Here is a 20287-nt window from a genome sequence, read left to right as displayed (position 1 = left end):
ATTCTAGTTCTGAAGTGATCTTGGGAAATCCCTTGACCCAGTGCATTTTAACCCTGGCTGTGCATTCAATTAATCCAGGAGGATTTTAAAAACACTAATGTTGGATTCCACTCTTGAAGATTCTAAATAGTCAGGCATCGATAAGTTGTTAAAGCTCTCTAGGTAATTTGGATGTGCAGCCAGGATGGAGAATCACTGCAAAACCAGTGAGCCTTGGTATCCTCACATCTAAGATGGAGCTTCTAAAAAAAATAGTAGTAATTGCCCTCGCTGTGTCACAGAATTGAGGATCAAATAAAATAAAACAGATAAAAGCACTTTGTGATGTGTAAATGCACAGTAATTATTAAAGCAGACATTATTAAAGGGCTTAACTATTGTTATTATGCAAATGTTAGGGATTATCATTGGTATATTAATTCTGCTGCTGGAGTTCTGACCTGCTCAGATAAAATTCACTTGCTGTCTCTAAAAGTAGTTGAGGTTTCCGCGCACCTACCCAATTAGTATGTGGCAATTTCCTTCGAGTGTTGCTCTGTGACACAGTGAGGGCTTAATGATTATGTGTTGACTCAGATTATTCTTAATAAACACAGTTCTTCCCAGTTTTGAATAACATATGTCATCACCGCAAATCATCAGGACATGCTTGTTTATCCCTTTGTGCTACAGCTTGTAAATGCTCCAAACTGTGGGATAAACTAGCCTAGTGTTTGCATGGTGGGAAAAAAAATTAAATTGTTTTTCAAATGTATCCTGTTCTGTCAGGAAGTCCTAATTATCCTTCATTTAACATCAAATCCATGCAGAACTTAATTTTAGGTTTTTAACAGTGGTTACCTTTCTTTAGATATGTTCATGCTTTGACAGTCTGATACATTTTTGTCTGTACAACTCTTCCACTAGAAATGCCTGTGGCCATTGCAGTTTTGGTAATGCATTCTTTCCTCCCTGCCCCAGGACTGTTGGAATGAAGCTACCTCTTGACTTCCGAAATTGTCCCACTGTGGTCAATCCTTCAGAATGAGCAGAGGTATATTTAACATAGACTTGCAGACTTATTTTTCATGCACTTGAAGGTTGCCCGAGACGTCGGGCGTGGCCCTGTGTCTGGAGAACGTACTTGCTGCCTCAGAGCCTCCTCGGGACTGAGTTTTGAGGAATACAGGCAGATCGTGGAGGGTGACAGGCTCCAGGAAGGGCTGCCACTGCGCGTGTGACTCTGTCCCCTGACCTGTCATGACTGTAGCATATATTCAGCATTTCCCTGCTCACTGGAAAATATATCTTGGCAAAACAAGAGAACAGTCCGGGATCTTTCGGTATCTGTATTTTTTGGGGGGCGGGGGCGGAATGATTTCTGGCATTCCCCTCCATTGTCTAAGTCTAGGAATTATCTCTAAATAGAGGAACGCTTCTCTCCTTAGGAATCCCTTCAAAGGATGCGTGTGTATTAAGAATTAAACAAAGGCATTGTTAATGAGATGAATAGCTAAATTTCAGCAAAGAGGTGGCTTTTTGGGAGTTAGAACCATGTCTATTATTGCACATGCTTTTCTGCTCACAAGCAGACGAGATAATGCAGTTGATGAAAAATGTTAAGCTTAAGATAGATATTTATACACACATGTAGTTAAAAATGGTAGGTTGACAAATGAGGGCCTGCAGGCTGCATGCTTTTTACATTTTTAAAAGGGTTGTAAAAAAAAAAAAGAATATGCGTCAGAGACCATATGGCACACAAGGCCTAAAATATTTACTATCTGGCCCTTTATAGAAAATGTTTGCTGACCCTTGAACCATGTGGAAAGCACCAATAATAGATCTCACTCTTTTCTCACTTTCCCTGAGAAGCACATTGTCTTCTGTCCTTGGGGATATTCATTTCCACTTGTAAAGTCAGTGTTCACAGCCATTCTAAAAAGAGAAGGAGAAACCTTCCAGAGCGGAATCTGTCAAGAAATGATTCCAGTTCTCATGTGGGTGATTAGTTTGGGGAACAAATAACTCTCTTGCCAGAGCGGAATCTGTCCCAGGATCTGCCCCCAGCCAGCTCTGCCGAATGGGAGCCCTGCCGTCCCCGTCGGTGTTCGTGCTCTCGCTTCACTCGGCAGACCGCCCCTCGGCCTCAGCGCCATCCACCAGTTTGCTGCGTGCCTTCTTCGACCTTGGCTTTTTGGCCACATGATTATTCCATTCTACTTGCTCTTGTGAATCTGCTTTGTTACACTGCCCTCCTGTTTGTTTGTTTTTTTTTTCCAGCTTTCGCCTTCTAAGGCCCTCTTTCTGCGATCCGTTTATCTGCCTTCTCCCCCCGTCTCAGCCCCTTAGAGTCAGATGCCTTCCAAATCTAATATTTCTACCCCTTCCTTTTTTTTTTTCTTTTTTTAATATTTTATTATCTATTTGAGAGAGAGAGAGCGCGAGAGAGAGCAGGAGCAGGGGGGAGAGGGAGAAGCAGGCTCCCTGCTGATCAGGACTCTGGGATCATGAACTGAGCTGGAGGCAGATGCTTAACCCGACTGAGCTACGCAGATGCCCCCTACCCCTACTTTTACTTGCTCCTGACCAGGCCCAGTTATTTCACTGGTTACAAAGTGGGTCCAGTTCTGCCCCTGCAACAGACTGTAGCCAAGAGAGGACTTCTGGTATCTTTCAGGACCAGACCAGCGGAACAATGTTTATGAGCAGTATGGCTACTCTTTCTGGGCACTGGTCACACACACTCTTATTTGTGTTCACTTGGGGTCCACATCCCCTGGTGTAATTTCCTTCCCATGGACCTTCTGGCCTCTTGCCTTCACCTACAACTGCGACCGTTCCTCATGTCTGCTGCATTGACCAGGCCACTCCAATGGTCCTGGATGCCTGTGGGATCCAGCACACATATCTAACCAGAGCCATCACAGCACTCAAACTTCTGGTACATTCCTTTCTACATTCTAGCCCAGCTTGCTGAATCCTTCCCTCTCCTGCCTGTGGCTGGCCCTCTACTCAACACACATTGGTCAAATGTGGACTCCATTCTGGGTACTATATCATAGGCTCTGGGGACCAGGGATGATCACGATGCAGCCCAGTTTAGTGGAAAGGTGGTATGCACAAACACAAATATACAGCAAAGCAGCAGGTAGTGATTAACAAAGTTATTAAATATTATGAGAGCATAGAAAATATTTGGAACTAAACTGTATAACCATAAATATTCCAAACTACCTAATGAGACTATTACTAAATCTAACACATTATCCACTTAAAGAATATTTGATTCTGTTTTTAACCTTCCCTTAAATATATGGTTTAAGGATCAAGCTTCTGGTAAATTTTTCTGAGGGATTTACTCCTTCTCTAACTCATAGTCTCATTTGCTGATACATTATCTTGCCTCCAGCCATGTCTGTAAACATTAAAGTTTTTTTTTTTTTTTAAAGATTTTTTTTATTTATTTGAGAAAGAGAGAATGAGAGACAGAGAGCATGAGAGGGAGGAGGGTCAGAGGGAGAAGCAGACTCCCTGCCGAGCAGGGAGCCCGATGCGGGACTCGATCCCGGGACTCCAGGATCATGACCTGAGCCGAAGGCAGTCGCTTAACCAACTGAGCCACCCAGGCGCCCTGTAAACATTAAAGTTTTACAAATAAATGCAGTCTTTCGATGATAGTGCAAAAGACAACATCCTGCTTTGTAAAAACTCCCGCTCCTTATTTGAAACTGAAATGAGTCCTCATGCTGTTCCCCAAGTGCATGGAATGGGGCTGAAACTGGTGGGTGTTCAGTTGGTTCAGGTTGACACATAGCTTTATTTATTGGAATAGGTTTTGAGACGCACTCAATTGCAAGAGAGTCCTTTCAAAAAACTACATCTAAGCATCTTTCCCCTTTCATTTCCTTCTTTCTTCTCATTCCTTGTACACCTCCTTTCTCCCAAGCCCTTTTTCAAGATTAGATCATGAAACCAAATATAAGTTGGGAGAACCTAGCCAGGACATGCTTGTCTTGAGACACCTCCAAGAACACTGACCTACAAGTAGGAACTACAGGGAGGTGGGAGTGTTCACCAGCCTGTATCGGTGTGACTCCTGCCATAGCGCACCACACACTTTTTGTTTATTCATTCATGATGTATTTTCTTTCTTTTTTTTTTAATTCATGAGAGACAGAGCGAGAGAGAAAGGCTGAGGGAGAAGCAGGCTCCCAAGGAGCAGGGAGCCCGATGCGGGACTCGATTCCAGGACCCCGAGATCATGACTCGAGCCGAAGGCAGACGCTCAACCATCTGAGCCACCCAGGCGCCCCTCTGAGAGCCTTCTCTGTGCCACAAACACTGTGCTAGGTACTAGGGACACAATACTGAGCCAAAGGGAATGTTACCGTTGTCTTCATTTGGGGGAAGTAGCATCAATCAATTACAAGTTTACATTGAATGTGTGATAGTTAATATCCTAGCTCTGATATAGAGCGGAAGAGCTAATATTAGTGTTTAACCCCCTAACAACTCTGTGATCTTTGATCTCTGTATAAGTGTCTGCCTTTCTCCTTCCCTTCTGCTATCTCTATCCCCCCCTCCTTCCCTTTTCCTTCTTTGTTAAGTGGAGGTTGTTGGGGTGGAAAAATTTTCCCATGTACTTCAAAGGTTCCTATGGCTGGTCTAAGAGTTAAATTGACATGAGACAGATTAAAGGAGAAAAAGAAATTAAATTTCATACATACAGGCACTCCACATACATGAGAGTTCTAAAGACAGAAAGGTAAAATGAGATGTATCTGCTCTCCTGGGCTAAGGAATGGGATGGGTGCTGGGGCTTCAGAGGGGAGGAGGGCAATTCACAAGGCAATGAAAATAAAAGCAGATATTTGGTAATTAGATGTTTGCACTGCTGTACAGGGGATCACTCAGAAAAAGTTATCCCTGGTAATAAATCTTATTCTGGGAGAGACCCCCAATTTAAATTCTTCTAGGTAGCTAAGGAAGGGGCAAAATTTTCTCTTGAGCCCACAGGGTTTCCAAAATAGTCCACATGCCAAAGTGGCACATTTTGGGAAGACTTGTTCTGACCCTTTTGGAGTGGAGAATATGGCTAACAACACTAAGCCCTGTCATCACTATGGTGCTTTATACTCGTATTTTTTCTTTTACTTGTGGAATTCCGGATCCCCCACAGTAGATTTTATAATCTCCATTTTATATACAAATAATGGAGTAAGACAATGTTATTACTCACTGTCACTGGATGGATGAATAAACGAATGCTTGCATTGTGGGAATTTGGGGGCAGAAACATGCCACAGGCCCTGATTTGGAACCAACCATAGGAGTTAGTGGCTGCTAACCTACCTAACTCAAGGACTCTCAATTTACTTTTTATTTTTTCTTTTTTTTACAGCTGCAAGAGTAAAAGCTCCCCCTTTCTCTGCAGAAGTCAGGATTAGATCTCGAAATTTGAAATGTGTCCTCTCCAGTGCATGCCCACCCACATGGTTGTCAAATGATGGATTTGCCCAAATAGCTGCCATACACTTAGTTTCTAATCTCCGTATTTCTTGCTTCCAGAATTTCTAAGTCTTCCCAAATACACCCAGTCACGATTTCTGAACTTTTGAGCGAACATCTTCCGGTTTCTTCTGCTTTCCGCAAAGCCCCTAGGCATAGGACAGGGGACAGAGGCCAGGGTGGAGCGCCCCAGCTCTGGGGATTCCTGCGCAGGAGGTCTGACTCTCCACGAGGCCGCCCAGCTCAGCGCGCCCTCCAGCCCATGCCAGCCTGCAACCAGCAAACGTGCCTCGCAGCCCTCGCTTCACCCGCTAGGAGTGAGCTGAATGAGGAGCAGCGCTATTTTTACCTCCCTGGCCGCAATCCTTTATATTTATTTGAAGAAAGGAAATAAAGGATTAGGAAGGAAATGCTTGGCCTTACTTTCTCCCGGAGAAGGAGGGGGTTGGAATGGGGGAGGGGGGAGTATGTAAGATTTGGGGTGGTGGAAGAGGCAGGTAGATTTCTCTGGTTGAGTGTTTCCTCCAGATCATCTTTGTCTCTGGCCAGGAAACCCCCTCACGCTTCTTTCTTCCCTTCTGGCTAATCTCTGATTGCCAGCCTTCCCCCTCTCCTGCCCCCACCTCTGAAGATGCCACCGTCACCTCTAACGCTGCCTGGGATGCTGCATCACTCTGCTGCTTCCCCCCCCCCCACCCCCCCTTTTCCCTCCACGATAAAGCATGCGCAGTGCGTCCTGTGCCAGGCAACAGCAACAGCAACAGCATCAGTATCAGCATCAGCATCAGCCTCAGGACCCGAAGGCGCGCTCGGGCGCGCTCTCGAGGGCGGGGCGCACCCCCGCGCCGCGCGCCCCCGCGCCGCTCGCTCTCACGCGCCGTCTCAGCATCCTCAGCCCCAGCAGCAGCCCCCGCAGTTGCTGGAGCGGCCGCGCCCGCCGCAGGGAGGGAGGAGCATCTGGGGAGGCTCCAAGTTGGCGGAGCGACTAGGACCCCCGGACTCTTCAGCGGCCGCCCGGGAGGGGCTGAGAGGCGAGCAGGGGAGGGGGCGCCGCCCAGCCTCTAGTCCCGAGCCGCGAGCCCCGACCCCCTGCCCGCGGCCGCACCATGCGCGCCGAGCCGGCGTGATCGGCTCCGCCCGCAGCCTCCCCGCAGCCTAGCCCGGCGCTCTCGCGGGCCACACCGAGCGGCGCCCGGGAGCTATGAGCCATGAAGCCGCCCGGCAGCAGCTCCCGGCGGCCGCCCTTGGCGGGCTACAGCCTTCCCCGAGCCTCCGGCGGCCCCCACGGCCGCCCCGCCGGCCCGGCGCCTGCCCGCGCCCTGGCCCGCGCGCCGCCCTGCCGCCTGCTCCTCGTCCTTCTCCTGCTGCCTCCTCTCGCCACCTCGTCCCGGCCCCGCGCCTGGGGGGCTGCTGCACCCAGCGGTGGGTATGGCCCCGGTGCCCTTTGCATTGCCTTGCCCGCGGGGCCCTGCAGAGGAAAGCGAAGGGCACGCGGGTCCGTGCGCTCAGGACACGTCCCGGGCTCGGCCTTTCCCAGTCACCCTGCCTGCCTCTCTACCTCTCTTTCCCAAGCCCCCGTTCATTCCAGTTCACTTTTTGAAGTCCATTTCTGTTGCATTCACTAAAAACCCATTCCAATTACTGTCGGTTCCACTGGAAGGTAATTAGTGGATGCGGGGTCCCTCAGCGATCTCTGCAACTTGGCAGAGGGGGAAACCAGTGGCCGGTAAATGCAGCGAGGGAGCAAGTTGCTTCTTGGGTGGAGAGCCTGAATGCGAATGCGGGAGGATGTAATAATAATTAGGGGTAATGTGCTGTTTCCTCAAATCGCCTACTGGGTTTATTCACTGCTGTTGGAATTAAGATGGGGGAGGGAAACTTCGGAGGTATAAACCTTTGGTTTGTAATTCTCAAAATGCTCGTCATCATAATGAACAATTAAGGTAATATGATAGTCAATACATGGTTGATTGGAAATCAGTGGAAGCAGAAAGCTGGCCTCGGCAGAAAAATGAAAGCAATTGGAGAGCGGCTAGCATCTGCTCCCCTCTATGGCAAAGGAGTTTTGCTCACCTCAAAGTTTAAAGCGAAAGGAATTGCCTGTTTTGTTTAATGAATCAATTAACAACCCGAATCCATGAATTCAGCACTCAAGTTATCTTAGGAGCAAGCGTTCTTAGCTCTCGGATGGGATACTTCTAGTCAGAGTCCCATGGAGCTCCTGTAGACTCCAGAGAAGGGGTGGACATGAGGGTCAGAACAGAACCTCTGAGCATGTTCATTTAATGTCTTCCTTCAAGTCCATGCCGCGCCCCACCCCCGCTCCCCATACTCAGAAGTATAGATTTGAGACTGGTTAGAAATGTACATATAAAACACAAATAGGAAAAAATAGTACATTATTGTATAAGCCTCATTGGCTGTTAACCTATCCAGGCCATTTCACTGTTTCGATAACTTGCTTTGCTGTGTCTCTACTTCTTACCTGCTTTGACATAGAAAACTTTGTTTTCACAATTAATGGAAAAACACATCGTAGTACTTAAATTGTTTATAGGGTATATGTGTGTATTTGTGTATCTTTGTGCACCCCCTTCCCCCCCCCCAGCTCCGCACTGGAATGAAACTGCAGAAAAAAATTCGGGAGTCCTGGCAGATGAAGACAACACATTGCAACGGAATAGCAGCAGTAAAATCAGTTACAGCAATGCAATGCAGAAAGAACTCACGCTGCCTTCAAGACTCATATATTACATCAACCAAGACTCGGAAAGCCCTTATCATGTTCTTGACACAAAGGCAAGACACCAGCAAAAACATAACAAGGTAGGCATGCAAAAGTAGCTGCCGTGAAGAGTTTTCCTTTGGTTTGATTTTCTGCCAGAATCTGATGTCACAAATTTTACTGCAGCATTTTATTAGTAAATCAATTAGTATTATGATAGGGGAGAAACTGGAGGAAGTAAACCTGGCATCTCCTGCGATCGGATTGCTGTTTGTTTTTTTTTCTTTCTAACTCTAATGTGGAACTTGAATTTTCTTATGGCTTTTTAAACTCATAGCTGGAATGTGGTCCAAGTATCTTTCAGGTGCATTGGGCACTGGACAGGCGCTAAGTGAGTATGTTTATAGTCCTGACTTATATCTATGAGGCTTTATATAAGGGTGCAGTGTTCTACCTCCCATGATGAAAACTGCTTCCAGGCTGCACACACAAGATAGCTATACAGCCTATTTGTTTGCAGTTTGCCTATCAGTTCTTCACTTAGAAATTGAGTGTTTAAATTTAATTTTAAATTTCTTTAATTGATCAATAGGAAATAATACTTTTTTTTTCCTGATGTGTTTTCAGTAGGCAAACAATTTGACATTTTAAAAGATTATAGCAAATATAAACAGTTTATATAATGTAGAGGCCAGTTTGGGCCAGCAGAGTCTTTCAAGACTTTATCTGCATTCATTGTGAGTGGTTGCTTTACTTTCAGATTGGTTCAGAAAGTGCCACTGATTTTTAACAAGGCATTCAACAGAAGATGAAGGGGCTTAATGTTCAAAGAGTTTGAAGGATCTTTTTTTCTTGCTTACTGTTCTTTATTTGAGTTAGTAATATTTTGGACACCAAGCAGATTTACACAATGGGTCAGTCATCAGTGCCTCTGTTCTCTATCAGGAGCAGAGAATAGAGTCTGTATGTCAAGTATTTTACTCTGGACTATACCTGTCCAATGAAGAAAAGTAGTAACTGTCTAACATCTAGAATTTAAGAAAACTATCTGTGATTTATATCATTGTTTTTATTAGTTTTCTAAAATATAGGTAAGTTATAATGGTATTTACTCCCATTTTACAAATGGGGAGTTAGAAATTTAAGGCTTTTGGGTGTCTTTCCCAAGATTGTAAAACAGTTAATATGAACTTCAAGAAGCCTGAACATTTCATTTTTATTATTTTTTTACAAGTCAGGTTTCTGAGAAAATGCTTCCTTTGTATAGACTATTATTGGAGCAGTATTATGAAGTGGATGTACCCCCCTACGACTTCTGCTCCTATGTAACTTCATGGGTTGACTCCTGGATCCTGTCTGCCCATTTGGCTTGTTGATAGGAGGAGTGGGTGGTGATTTTAAGGAAGAAGACTCCAAGACCCTCTTGATAAATGAATTGGGGCCCATTTTATGGCTTTCCTAATTAAAGAGATCTTCTACGGTTGAATGGCAGGTTCTCAAACTCCAGTGCCTTTGCATAGGGTGCTGGAGGAACAAAAAACAAAACAAAACAAAACCAAAAACTGCCTTTTAAAGCCCATTTCAAAGAATGCTCAAGCCCTCCTGAGCTGAGACTTAAAAAAAAAAGTCTCAGTGGAATATTTTTATAACTCAAGTTTTGGAGGCAATGGCTGATGCCTGTCTTCTGGTTGAATGTTATGTTGGGCTTTGTTGGGGGCGACATGGTTTGACTACTCTATATCTTAATTTTTATGATAATAAGGTTTGCTAAACTTTCTCCTGCCACTCATATAGATTTCTCACTATGGAACACATACTTGCAGTTGAAATGATTCTTCTCCATTTCCACCCTCCATGGTTGGGGGGGTGGGGGAGCTGTTCTTTTATCTTAGAAAAAAATGCATACACGGAAATTATATTTGAGAGCATTTTTCTCCTTTTCTTATGAGTTTAATTGAACAAACAATTGTTGCACATTTCTCTTGTGCAAAGGAGTAGGCTAAAGATTCAGAGATAAGAGGTAAGGGGTACAAGGATGAACAAGACATGGTCTGTCCTCCAGGAGACACAAAAATGAAATAAGCAAGATTCTAAAAGGTGCCCCCACACAAGTATAAACAGTAGCTTGTATCGTGGATGCCCTGAAATTTCCCTTTGTGTTCTGTGATTTCCCTTTTATTTCTGTTTTTTTTAAGCCTCTCTTGAACTAGTTGACAAAAAGTGTGCCATGTTTTCTGCTGTATCTTAGGATGATTTGCCTAATAATAGTGATGAGAGATACTTGTCAGTTTAGCTGCTTTACAAATGTTTCAGTAAGAGAGAATCTATAGAATTTCATCATTTTTGCTTTTATAAAAGAAGTTTTGATTTTAATATCTGTGTATTAGGTACCTTTTTTCCTCTCCTGATTTCATTGCACTCAAGCACATTTTAATGAATGCCTTAGAAATGCTGAATCACTGTGCCATTCTCATGGATCCTTAGATTGGGGGTAGAGGTGGAGAGGGGAGTTCCCAGATATAGGTTGCAAGGCAGGGCTTTGTATTTATTTCATAAATATTCACTGTTGATCAGTCTTTATTACTTTACAACTGTGGGAGTGAAAATGTCATTAACTCTTTCAAAATTTGTGAGCCTAAAAACCAACTGTGCAGAGCACCTCTGTAATACCAGTGTTTCTGAAAACTGGAAAGTTCTCTTTGTCAGAGATTGTCTAGAAACCTTTTTGTCTCCATTTAGGGTGATGTATAACTTATTGTCCAAACTGCCATTTTTGAGAGTGACAGTGAGCATGCTTAATAATCATGCTAGGATAATAGGCATAAACCAAGATTCTGGTCCAGAGCAGATGGGGCATATGGTCACCTCAGATCTAAATGGTTTTATGTTCCTTGAGTTTTGGTGCTTACTCCAATTTAAATTTCTTCGTAGACAGTTTTATTTTCTGATGAATTATTGTAAATTTTTTCTTACTTGCTAGGAAGTCAATTTACTATCTTGTTGACGTATCAGGACATGAAATGGAAAAATTTAGTTTTGCTTTGTTACCAAGACTTGTCTTTTATATGTGTAGAGATTTTTACAAGCAAAAAGGGTAATTTATGATTACTGAACATAAGCATTTTTGAACCACTAATGCAATATATTAATGAAATGGGCCATACATTTAAAAAGAGGGAGAAACAATTTAGATTTATACATTTATTCATTTACTCATTCATTCATCCATTCTGAGATAATCCTATGAGGTCTGTTTCTAAGAAAGTTAATGAACCTGTAGGGGAGGAAAAACCATTTTCCCTCTACCCTTCTAAATTCTTGGCTGAACCACACCCTGCAATAAAAGACAGATTAAGCCCATACTGAATGGAGCACTGGGTGTTACACGCAAACAATGAATCATGGAACACTACATCAAAAACTAATGATGTAATGTATGGTGATTAACATAACAAAATAAAAAAAATAAAAGACAGATTAACAGGAGGAAAACAAACAGAAGTTTTATAACATGTATATCTCCTGTGTACATGGGAAAGACCCAGGAAAACTGAGTATCTCTCCAGAATGGCCCAAGTCACTATTTTAGATAACATCTCCAGCTAAAGACAAAAGAAGATGTTGGGGTGAGAGGTGGGGACAGAGTTGTGGGAGACTGTCAGGGAAAGCACAGTAAACAGTGGTAAAGTAAGTCTGCCTTCTCCACTGATGAGAGTTCTTAGAGATTTAGAATCACTGTCTTCTTGATACAGAGAGAGAGAGAGACTCTTACAAATGGAGATTGCCTATAAAATGTAAATGACTCTTACAGAAGGACTTCAACTCCCATTTTCAGAACTTGTCCTGTGTCTGCTGTTTCTTAGAAATAATCAGCCTAAAATAATCCCTATGCCAAAGAAGCATATTTTAGGATGGTATATTCTCTCCCTCTCAAACCTTTTCCTGAAACTTTCCTTTAGTCAAAGATTACTTGCTTTGCATTCTACTGCCTTAGGATTCTTTTCTCTTCCTATTGGGAAGGGATGGAAGAGGTACACTATGCATAGCACAGGGTCTAGGAAAGACGAAAGTCATCTCCTTTGACTTTGGTTGGCCTGCACACAGACCTACCCTACTGTGGTGGGGAGCTAGAGCTGGTGTATGAATATGCAGATTATGACCTGCGGAATGAGAGGGCACAAGCAACCCCCATAGGGATTGGCAAGTAGCTCCCGTAGCACCTGAGTGGTCCTCTATCCCAGGTCATCGCTGCAGGAGATAGAGAGCAAAGTAGCAAGCACCTACTACTTATGAAGTGGTTGAGGCCAAGGTTACTAATTTTTCGAGGACTTACTTCCTAGGTGGCTATTTTAAAGATATTTATTTATTTATTTAAAGATATTTATTTATTTTAGAGAGACAAAGCGAGTGAGTGTGGGGGGCAGAGGGAGAGGGAGAGAAAATCTCAAGCAGACTCCCTGTTGAGCATGGAGCCGACATGGAGCTCGATCTCATGACCCTGAGATCATGACCTGAGCCGAAACCAAGAGTTAGACGCCCAACCGACTGAGCCACTGAGGCGCCCCTAACGACTTTTATTTTTAAGTAATCTCTACACCCAATGTGGGGCTCGAACTCATAACCCCAAGATCAAGAGTCATATGCTCCACCAACTGAGCCAGCCAGGCGCCTCCTAAGTGGTTATTTTAAAAGGTGCTCTGGGAAAGGCTAAGCAGGAACTTAGCGTGGGAATCCTAAACTCAAGGTCTTATCTAACGCTCAGACTCTGGGTGTGAGTAGGCTTATCATGCTGTAAAATGCCTAAGCAGCAACTCAGAAACAACAAAAAAAGTTGTTTTTCTCATCACAATTGACCATGTGATGCTTAGGTATTAATCTTTAGGGAAAATTCTAGGCACCGTCGAGATGGTGGATAGTAAAAACCACTGTCAGAGTTTTGGTCACCCAGCACATTGAAACATCTGAGCAAAGCAAAAATGCCAATCAGCAGTATCAGTAGACAAATGAAAGTTTGAAATCCTGTCCATAACCATTGCCTTCTTTTGTTGAGATCTGGCCAAGAAAATAAAGCCCTTGGGTAAGGTTAAGGTAGTTGTTTGGTTACAAACTTGGGTGAGGTTCTGAAACACGTGTACCTGTTGGGCCGCCTTTCATAAGTTTCTCTGAATTTGTCCAGAATTATTAATACACACACAGCAGTTGGTTCCCTTTATAGTGCATACACCTTCCTCGGCCAATAAGTAATCTGAAGCTAAATGGTTATCCAAACCATCTCTGCTCAGAATCATGTTGTCATTGCATTAAGATTAGGCTTTGGTGTAGCAGCCCAATGTATTCAGCCAAGGTGGCTGACAGGCTGGTGTTGGCCTTAATCATTTGCTTTTAGGTGCCTAATGCGGCAGCACCTTGCCCAGTCCCTGTGAGGCAGAGTACCAGGCCCGCACCCAACATAATGGGGGTGAATGCTGCACACTTTTGATGTCAGGGAGGCAGAAGGACAGATTGAGGGTTCCATCCAGTGGTTTGAAAGGATAGTTCCAGGGAGACTAAAGTGCACTGATACAGATAGGATTTCCCAGGGCCAGCGGGGACGCAAATGCGTTGGAGGTTGAGGGAAGGAGATGTGCACACATGGAGAACCACATATGTGTGAGATGCCTCAGGGCACTGGACCCACAGTGGACATCAAGTGCTTGATCAAGGTACCTGAAATAAGTTGAGGTTTCCCCTGAATGTCTGGGCCTTGAGGCCCAAGACCATGGGGATTGTGCTCCTGGGGACACAGTCTAGTTCGTATTCATCCAAGTGGCATTTGTTCCTGGGGAGATAGGGAGGATTGGGAAGGGCGTGTGCGGGCTCCTGCCAGGTGCTACATACTGTCTTGGAAAGTATCCTGCGTGGGAGCAGTTGAGCACTGCAGAGAGCTGCTGGCTGCAGGGACTGGTAAAGTGCCTTCTGTTGGCCAAATGAGGGCTGAGTCAATAAATCAGCTGAGTAGACCACTAATGGGAAATAGCCTTGGTGGAGTCCAGTGACACACCCAGCAGTTACAGCAGCCCCCAAAAGTGAGCTTTGATTTCTGTCCATTGTATAAAAATATTAAGACTATTGGAAGGCTTGAACGGGAGCTCTGAGTGGTGGCCGTGGGGAAGGGTCCCCTGTAGAGAGGTACCCTGTAACTGTGGTCCTTCTAGAAGGTGTAGAGGGGGCTGCTGTGGTGGTGGCAGGATCTTCAGCCAGGAAGGGGTCCTTTCAATGGAAATTAAATTCATGGACTCCCGGTAGGATGGATAGTGTGGGTCAATCTAATGGGTGGGATGAGGGCAAGCATCTGAGTGAAGGGTTTAAAGGGGCCTCCGGAAGGTTGTGAAATGGTCATATACCTTGGCTTTCCAAAGCTCACAGGCACAGCGGAGAGCACCTTGACAGCCAGAGTACCACCTCACACCTGAGAAGCAAGCATAGCGACCAGCAAGGGGCTCTGGGGTAAACACACAGTTAAGTGCAAAACGTCACTCAAGGGGGTCATCAGCAGGGAATTCAGATAAACAGGCATCCGGTTCAGCAACCAAGTCCTGGGGAGTGCTCGCCCTCATCAGCTGCTGTGTCTTCCTGGGTGTCATCTTTGCTATACTGGAAGGTTGTAGAGGCAGTGTTTGGGATGAGGTTGTAGGCTTGGGTATTGTCATGTCCAAGGTGTCACAGGTGGAGGGAGCCATCCCAGAGAGGGGTGGCTCTCTCAGGTGGTTACCCAGGAAGGGAACTGAAGGGTCAAGAGACCTTAATAAGGTTGCATAGATTTGGGGTGCCCAGATTAAGGTCTGCTTGAACTGTTGGGAGCATTTTCAGTAAATTTTGGGGGTCCTTGGGATGCACCTTGCAAATAATTAGGCAATACTATTCTCCAAGGAGGTCTCCATTCACAAATAGTAAGGGTTGAAGGGGCGCCTGGGTGGTGCAGTCAGTTAAGCGTCTGACTCTTGGTTTTGGCTCAGGTTGTGATCTAAGTGTGTGAGATCAAGCCCCACGTTGGGCTCTGCACTCAGCGTGGAGTCTGCTTTTCTCTTCTCTTTCCTTCTCCCTCTACCCCTCCTGCTCATGCATGCCCCCCCCACCAAATAGATAAATAAATAAATAAATCTTTTTAAAAAATACTAAGGGTTAGAAGCACCTGTGTAGCTTGGTTTAAAGAAAATTTAGTCATATGCTCCTGACAATTTAACGTTTGGCTCTATATTACCAGAGATGGGTCTGAACTGCATAAGCTGATCAGCCAATTAGGTTTGAAATCAGGTCCATGTAATGATCAGTGCCCAGAGGTCAGGATGAACATGGTGGCCTTTAAGCTAGCATCCATACTTGGAGACTTTTGGGTACAGCCCCTCTAAGGGCTGACTTCCAACTCTTGCTGTCCCCCCACACTGGGGTGCAATTGTGGGCGAATGCTGTATGGTCCAGCAACTTTCTAGCATTGCTTCTCTGGGTGGAAGAGAAGCCCCATGACCCAGATGGCACACAAGGCACAGAGTAAGGCCAGCAGCAGTGAGCATCTGTATTTTATCGTTGTGCACCTGCCCACTGACTGCCCCATAGTGAAGATTTATTGTGGGTCAACAGTTCATGGGTAGCCTCCTCCAAAGTGGGGTAGGGCCAAGTGGTGTAATTATATCACCATGCTGTCATCTTCTGATGTTGCTGGTGTCAACCAGATTGAGTGCCTCTTCCCCTTTTAGAGCTCTACACCATCCCTTCTGTGGGTCCCAGTGCAATTATTTCCACCTCCTTTGGGGAGCTATGGTTAGGAGAAATGAGCCATCCACTAAAGCCACTATTACACTGGACTTTCAGGGGGAATTTGCATATCAAGCTGGTGAATGTGCTCCAGGAGTAGCACAGTGGGTCTGTGTTTTTCTTTTTTTTTAAAGATTTTATCTATTTATTTGAGACAGAGAGAATGAGAGAGACAGAGAGCACATGAGAGGGGGGAGGGTCAGAGGGAGAAGCAGGCTCCCTGCCGAGCAGGGAGCCCGATGCAGGACTCGATCCCGGGCCTCCAGGATCATGACCTGAGCCGAAGGCAGTCGCCCAACCGACTGAGCCACCCAGGTGCCCCGGGTCTGTGTTTTTCTAATGGGCCAGGACTAACTATGACTAGGGGGTCATAGCTAACCACTTGTCCCTGATTTGGTCACCAATGAGTATTAGAAGGTGAGATGATCAACATTTTAAATCTGTAAAGGGACTCAAAACAGTTGGGGAATATGTAGATAATATTGTCCTGTAAGATGAAGGCATCAGATTCCCCCATGATCACAATCACAGGCAGCATGGCCCGGGGAGCCCAGTTGGTGTGAGGATCATGCTGGCCATGTGGCCTAGAGTCTAAAGTGGTAAGTGCCCCTGGCAACTGGAAAGTCCATTTAAAAGGAGTCCGATTACCGCCCTGTAACTTAAGGAGCAACTTGAGAGATGAAAGTACAACTGGATGCCCTGTAGGAGAGCCCAGTACTAGCCCAGCACTGTTACATGGGTAGTAAAATGAGATCCTTGATCTGAGTCAATGGTGTCTGCAGGGCCAGAATGGGGATAGGATGTACTTAGAAAAGAAAGAGATTATCTGCTCTGTAGAGGTGTTCCTGCTGGGTGTAGCAAGCAATAGGCCACTAAAGGGATCCACACATGCAGTTGTGAAGTGGATAGCGCCCACTGACAGAGGAAGTGGCCCTATGAAATCCACCTGTCAGAGGCTAAAAGGGCAGTCCTCTCATAGAACCGAAGCATGACGGGACAGCGTGCAGTGTTTGGGAGCATAATTTGCAGTTTAGAACAAGCAGAATGCCCTGTGGTGGGTCCAGGTCACTGTGGCAGCAGCTCCCCCATGACTTGAAGAGATATGGGACAGTTTGGCCAGGGAATAAGGAGCATGGAAGTGGTGACTAAGAAAGGTCAGAATGGTGGAGCCCAGGATTGATTGATGCATATGTGCAGGGGGCTGGAGGAAGGCTGTGGTTTGCTGGTGGTGGTGGGTGGAGTGGCGGAGGGTTTGGTCAAGAATTGGTGGCCGAGAGCCCCAACTGGTGGTGACTTGGATATGCACCAGGGCTGTCACTTTCGGTTAAAGACAGTCTCTGGAGTGGTAGCCTTTGAATGTGCTGAAAGGTGGGTAACCTTAACTGTGACTAGTGCCTGGCCAGTGTCTCTTCAAATTGGGGCAGCCCAAATGGGATGGCCTTGAATGGGAAAATTGTTCTGCTGCCATTGGCTTGACCAATACTTTATCCTGTTCGCAACCTCCCACGAATCAGTAAAAATATGGACAAGGGGCTTGTCATGGGCGGTGGCGCTCGGCACAGCCATTTGTATTGCTACAAGCTCAGAGAGCCGAGCTGACCCGACTGGCCATCTCTGATAAGCACGGTGCCACTGGCAGGATGGCGTGATGCCGCTCTCCAGTGGGCTCCCCTGGGTAGGGTGATGGTGCTGCCATCGGGGAAATACGCAGTCCCCCTCTCATTCCATCAGCTCTTCCAGGGGCCACCAGAGACTCAAGCCCTGAAGACACTGTCCATCAGTTCTTCAAGGTCTGCGGGCAGGGGAGTGAGGAGCGGGGAAGCCATATACTCTTGCAGTTTGGAAAGACCCATCACATCAGGTTTAGCCTGTTCCTGAAGGTACCATTACCATTTTAGCAGAGAGGCATTTGTAGCTGTGTGAGCCACCATTGGGAGGCGTCCCTTGTCCATGGCGTAATGGTAAGGCGGGCACACAGGAGAATGGGCTCCATTACCACAAAGGCCTCTGTTTCTAACAAAGGCAATAAGCAAACAGAATTGATGTTCTAAGGGGGTGTAGTGCGCGGCTGTGGAGAGCAGCTGTATGGCGCAGAAGCCTGTAAGGCAGCCAGGAGGAGCCATGTTTAGTCCATAGGTAGACTCCCAGATGTACAGTGCATGGTGGCCAGTGCCCCAACCCAGAGGGGGGAGCCGTGGGGATCTGGGCGTCAACTGATGAATTGATCTTTGTGTCAGTTGTAAGGCTGTTGTTGAGCTTCTCCCCAAGAAATGTGGGGGATTTGCATGTGATTACATAAATGGGTTTAAGAATGATGGGTAAGATCAGCAGCGCATTTCTTGCCAACAATCATTAAATGTCCAAGAAGACATTCATCATCATCTTCTGCTACAGAAATCTGGGCCTGAAGAAGGGTTATCGAATGGTGGTGAATGAAGGTTCAGATGGGGGACAGTCTGTCTATCCTGTTCATCTCCATGTTCTTGGAGGTTGGCAGATGAATTGGCCTCCTGGTTAAGCATGTTTTAGGGATAATTTTCCCTTCTCTAGGCAATGGTCAATATTTCCCAGTTCCAGTGTGTTAAACAGTATCCTTACTTTTGTCTATGTATGGAGAGGTTGAGGAAATAATTTTTAAAACCCATACATAATAAAAGACAATGTTGCATGGTTTACAAAAAAAAAAGAATGACGGGTAAGTATGGTATGTGTTGTCTCTAAAATATGATAAAATGTGTTGAGCTTGTCATAGTGTGGTGGGGGGCTGAATAGTTACCAACGGGGATGTTTCACCATAAGTGGAATTTTCCAGCCTTTAGAGGACCAATTAGTACTCAGAAATTAAACAGTTGTGGCTGGCTCTTGAATCTTATGTGGGGCAGTAGCCCACCCTATGTTGTAGGTGGGTCGCCAGGTGTGTTGGGGCCTCTCACACCCCATCCTCTGAGGGGCCCTACCTTAGGAGGTCATCAGTCCAGCACCACATGGTGCAAGTAGACCACGGTAAGGGTATCCAGGTTTTGCTGGCAAAGACTGTGGACAATAGCTGGCTGTTAAGAAAGCCCATAGGCAGCCAGGTGAAGGTATATTGGGTGCCTTCAAAAGTGAAGGTGAACTGCCATTGGGATTCCTCAGTGACTGATACTGAATAGAACATATTAGCTAGATCCATCATGGCAAAGCAGTCTCTTGGAGACCTCTGAATGTCCTTGCTTAACTGGAAAATGTTGGGAATGGGAGCCTGAGCTCTCATAACAGAGGGTACCTGAGCACTTAAATTTCTGTAGTCAACTGTAGGGTGCTACTCATTAGTAGTGGGCTTTAATATCAGCCAAATGGGAGAATTGAAAGGAGAAATGGTGTGTTTAATGAGTTCCTTAAATACATTTTGCATTATAGACTGCAGTCCCTCAGTCCTTTGTCACAAGGGATAATTGGGTGGTGTTTACCATCTTAATTGGAAGCTGGCAGTCATATGGGCTCCCAGTGTACCGCTCCCATAAGAAAGGTCAGGAATTTGGGTTTGTTCCAGATGGCACAATGCCATGTCAAGGCAACCATACCTGTAACGGGAAAGGGTAGGGCCAAAGGGGCCTTCAGTGCTAAAAGATTTTTCATAAAGATTAAGTCGTTAGGAACCCCAGATCTCCAGAGTTGCCAATACAGTGAGACCTCTTGGTGGTCTCGAGAGGGAGGGAGCTGGGTCAAGGCACCACCTGTCAGTAGGGACTGAAGAGGGGCCTAGAAATTCCCAGATTCCCTAGGGCCCCTCCATTGGGTTCCTGGCTGAGGGGGCAGTGGGTTCCATTTGCCTTTACCAGCAAACAAGATTTGGGCTTCAGGCGCACTTGTTTTCATGTCTAGCTACAACACTGATGCAGTCTAAAGCCTGTTGTCCTGTGTCTAACATTTTTATGAGTTGTAACAGCCTGGCCTTATAATTAAGGGGAGCGCCCTTCAAGACGAACTTAGATTCAGGCTCCAAGGGCATCTCCTCTGGGTTGGAAATGGTCAGGGGCTTTGTGGGAGCATGATGCTCAGCAAAATGATATACCCATCGAACTATCCCAATTTTACGTAAGAGGAGGTACACTTTATCTCGAGTTGTCCACTCACAGTGAGCCCACACTCACTCAGTAATGATGCGACAGACGGATGGGCCTAGTGCCAAGCCATAAACATCCAAGTCAGGAGAGGCAGAGTGTCATCCTCCTTATCCCTGTGGGCTCTAGAGGTGTGGGGTGGTCTCTTCTTCAGAGTCCATCCCCTTTTGTATTTCTT

At 45.7% G+C, this 20287-nt stretch overlaps 1 protein-coding gene across 1 annotated transcript in view; it reads left to right on the top strand.

Annotated features, from left to right (window-relative positions):
- The first annotated feature begins 1008 nt into the window (after positions 1–1008).
- ADAM23 (ADAM metallopeptidase domain 23) overlaps positions 1009–20287 on the top strand; it is a 170269-nt gene continuing 150990 nt past the window's right edge. The window contains exons 1-2 of the mRNA XM_035007297.1: positions 1009–1033; positions 8099–8316. Of these exons, the coding sequence (XP_034863188.1) occupies positions 1024–1033; positions 8099–8316 (228 nt within the window). The 5' untranslated portion in view covers positions 1009–1023. The remainder of the gene's footprint in view (positions 1034–8098; positions 8317–20287) is intronic.

This window comes from Mirounga leonina, unplaced genomic scaffold (genome assembly GCF_011800145.1).
Source record: "Mirounga leonina isolate KUSES-001 unplaced genomic scaffold, KU_Mleo_1.0 Mir_151, whole genome shotgun sequence".
NCBI lineage: Eukaryota > Metazoa > Chordata > Mammalia > Carnivora > Phocidae > Mirounga > Mirounga leonina.
Note: the sequence above shows the minus strand (reverse complement) of the source record. Positions and strands in the feature narration are given on the sequence as shown.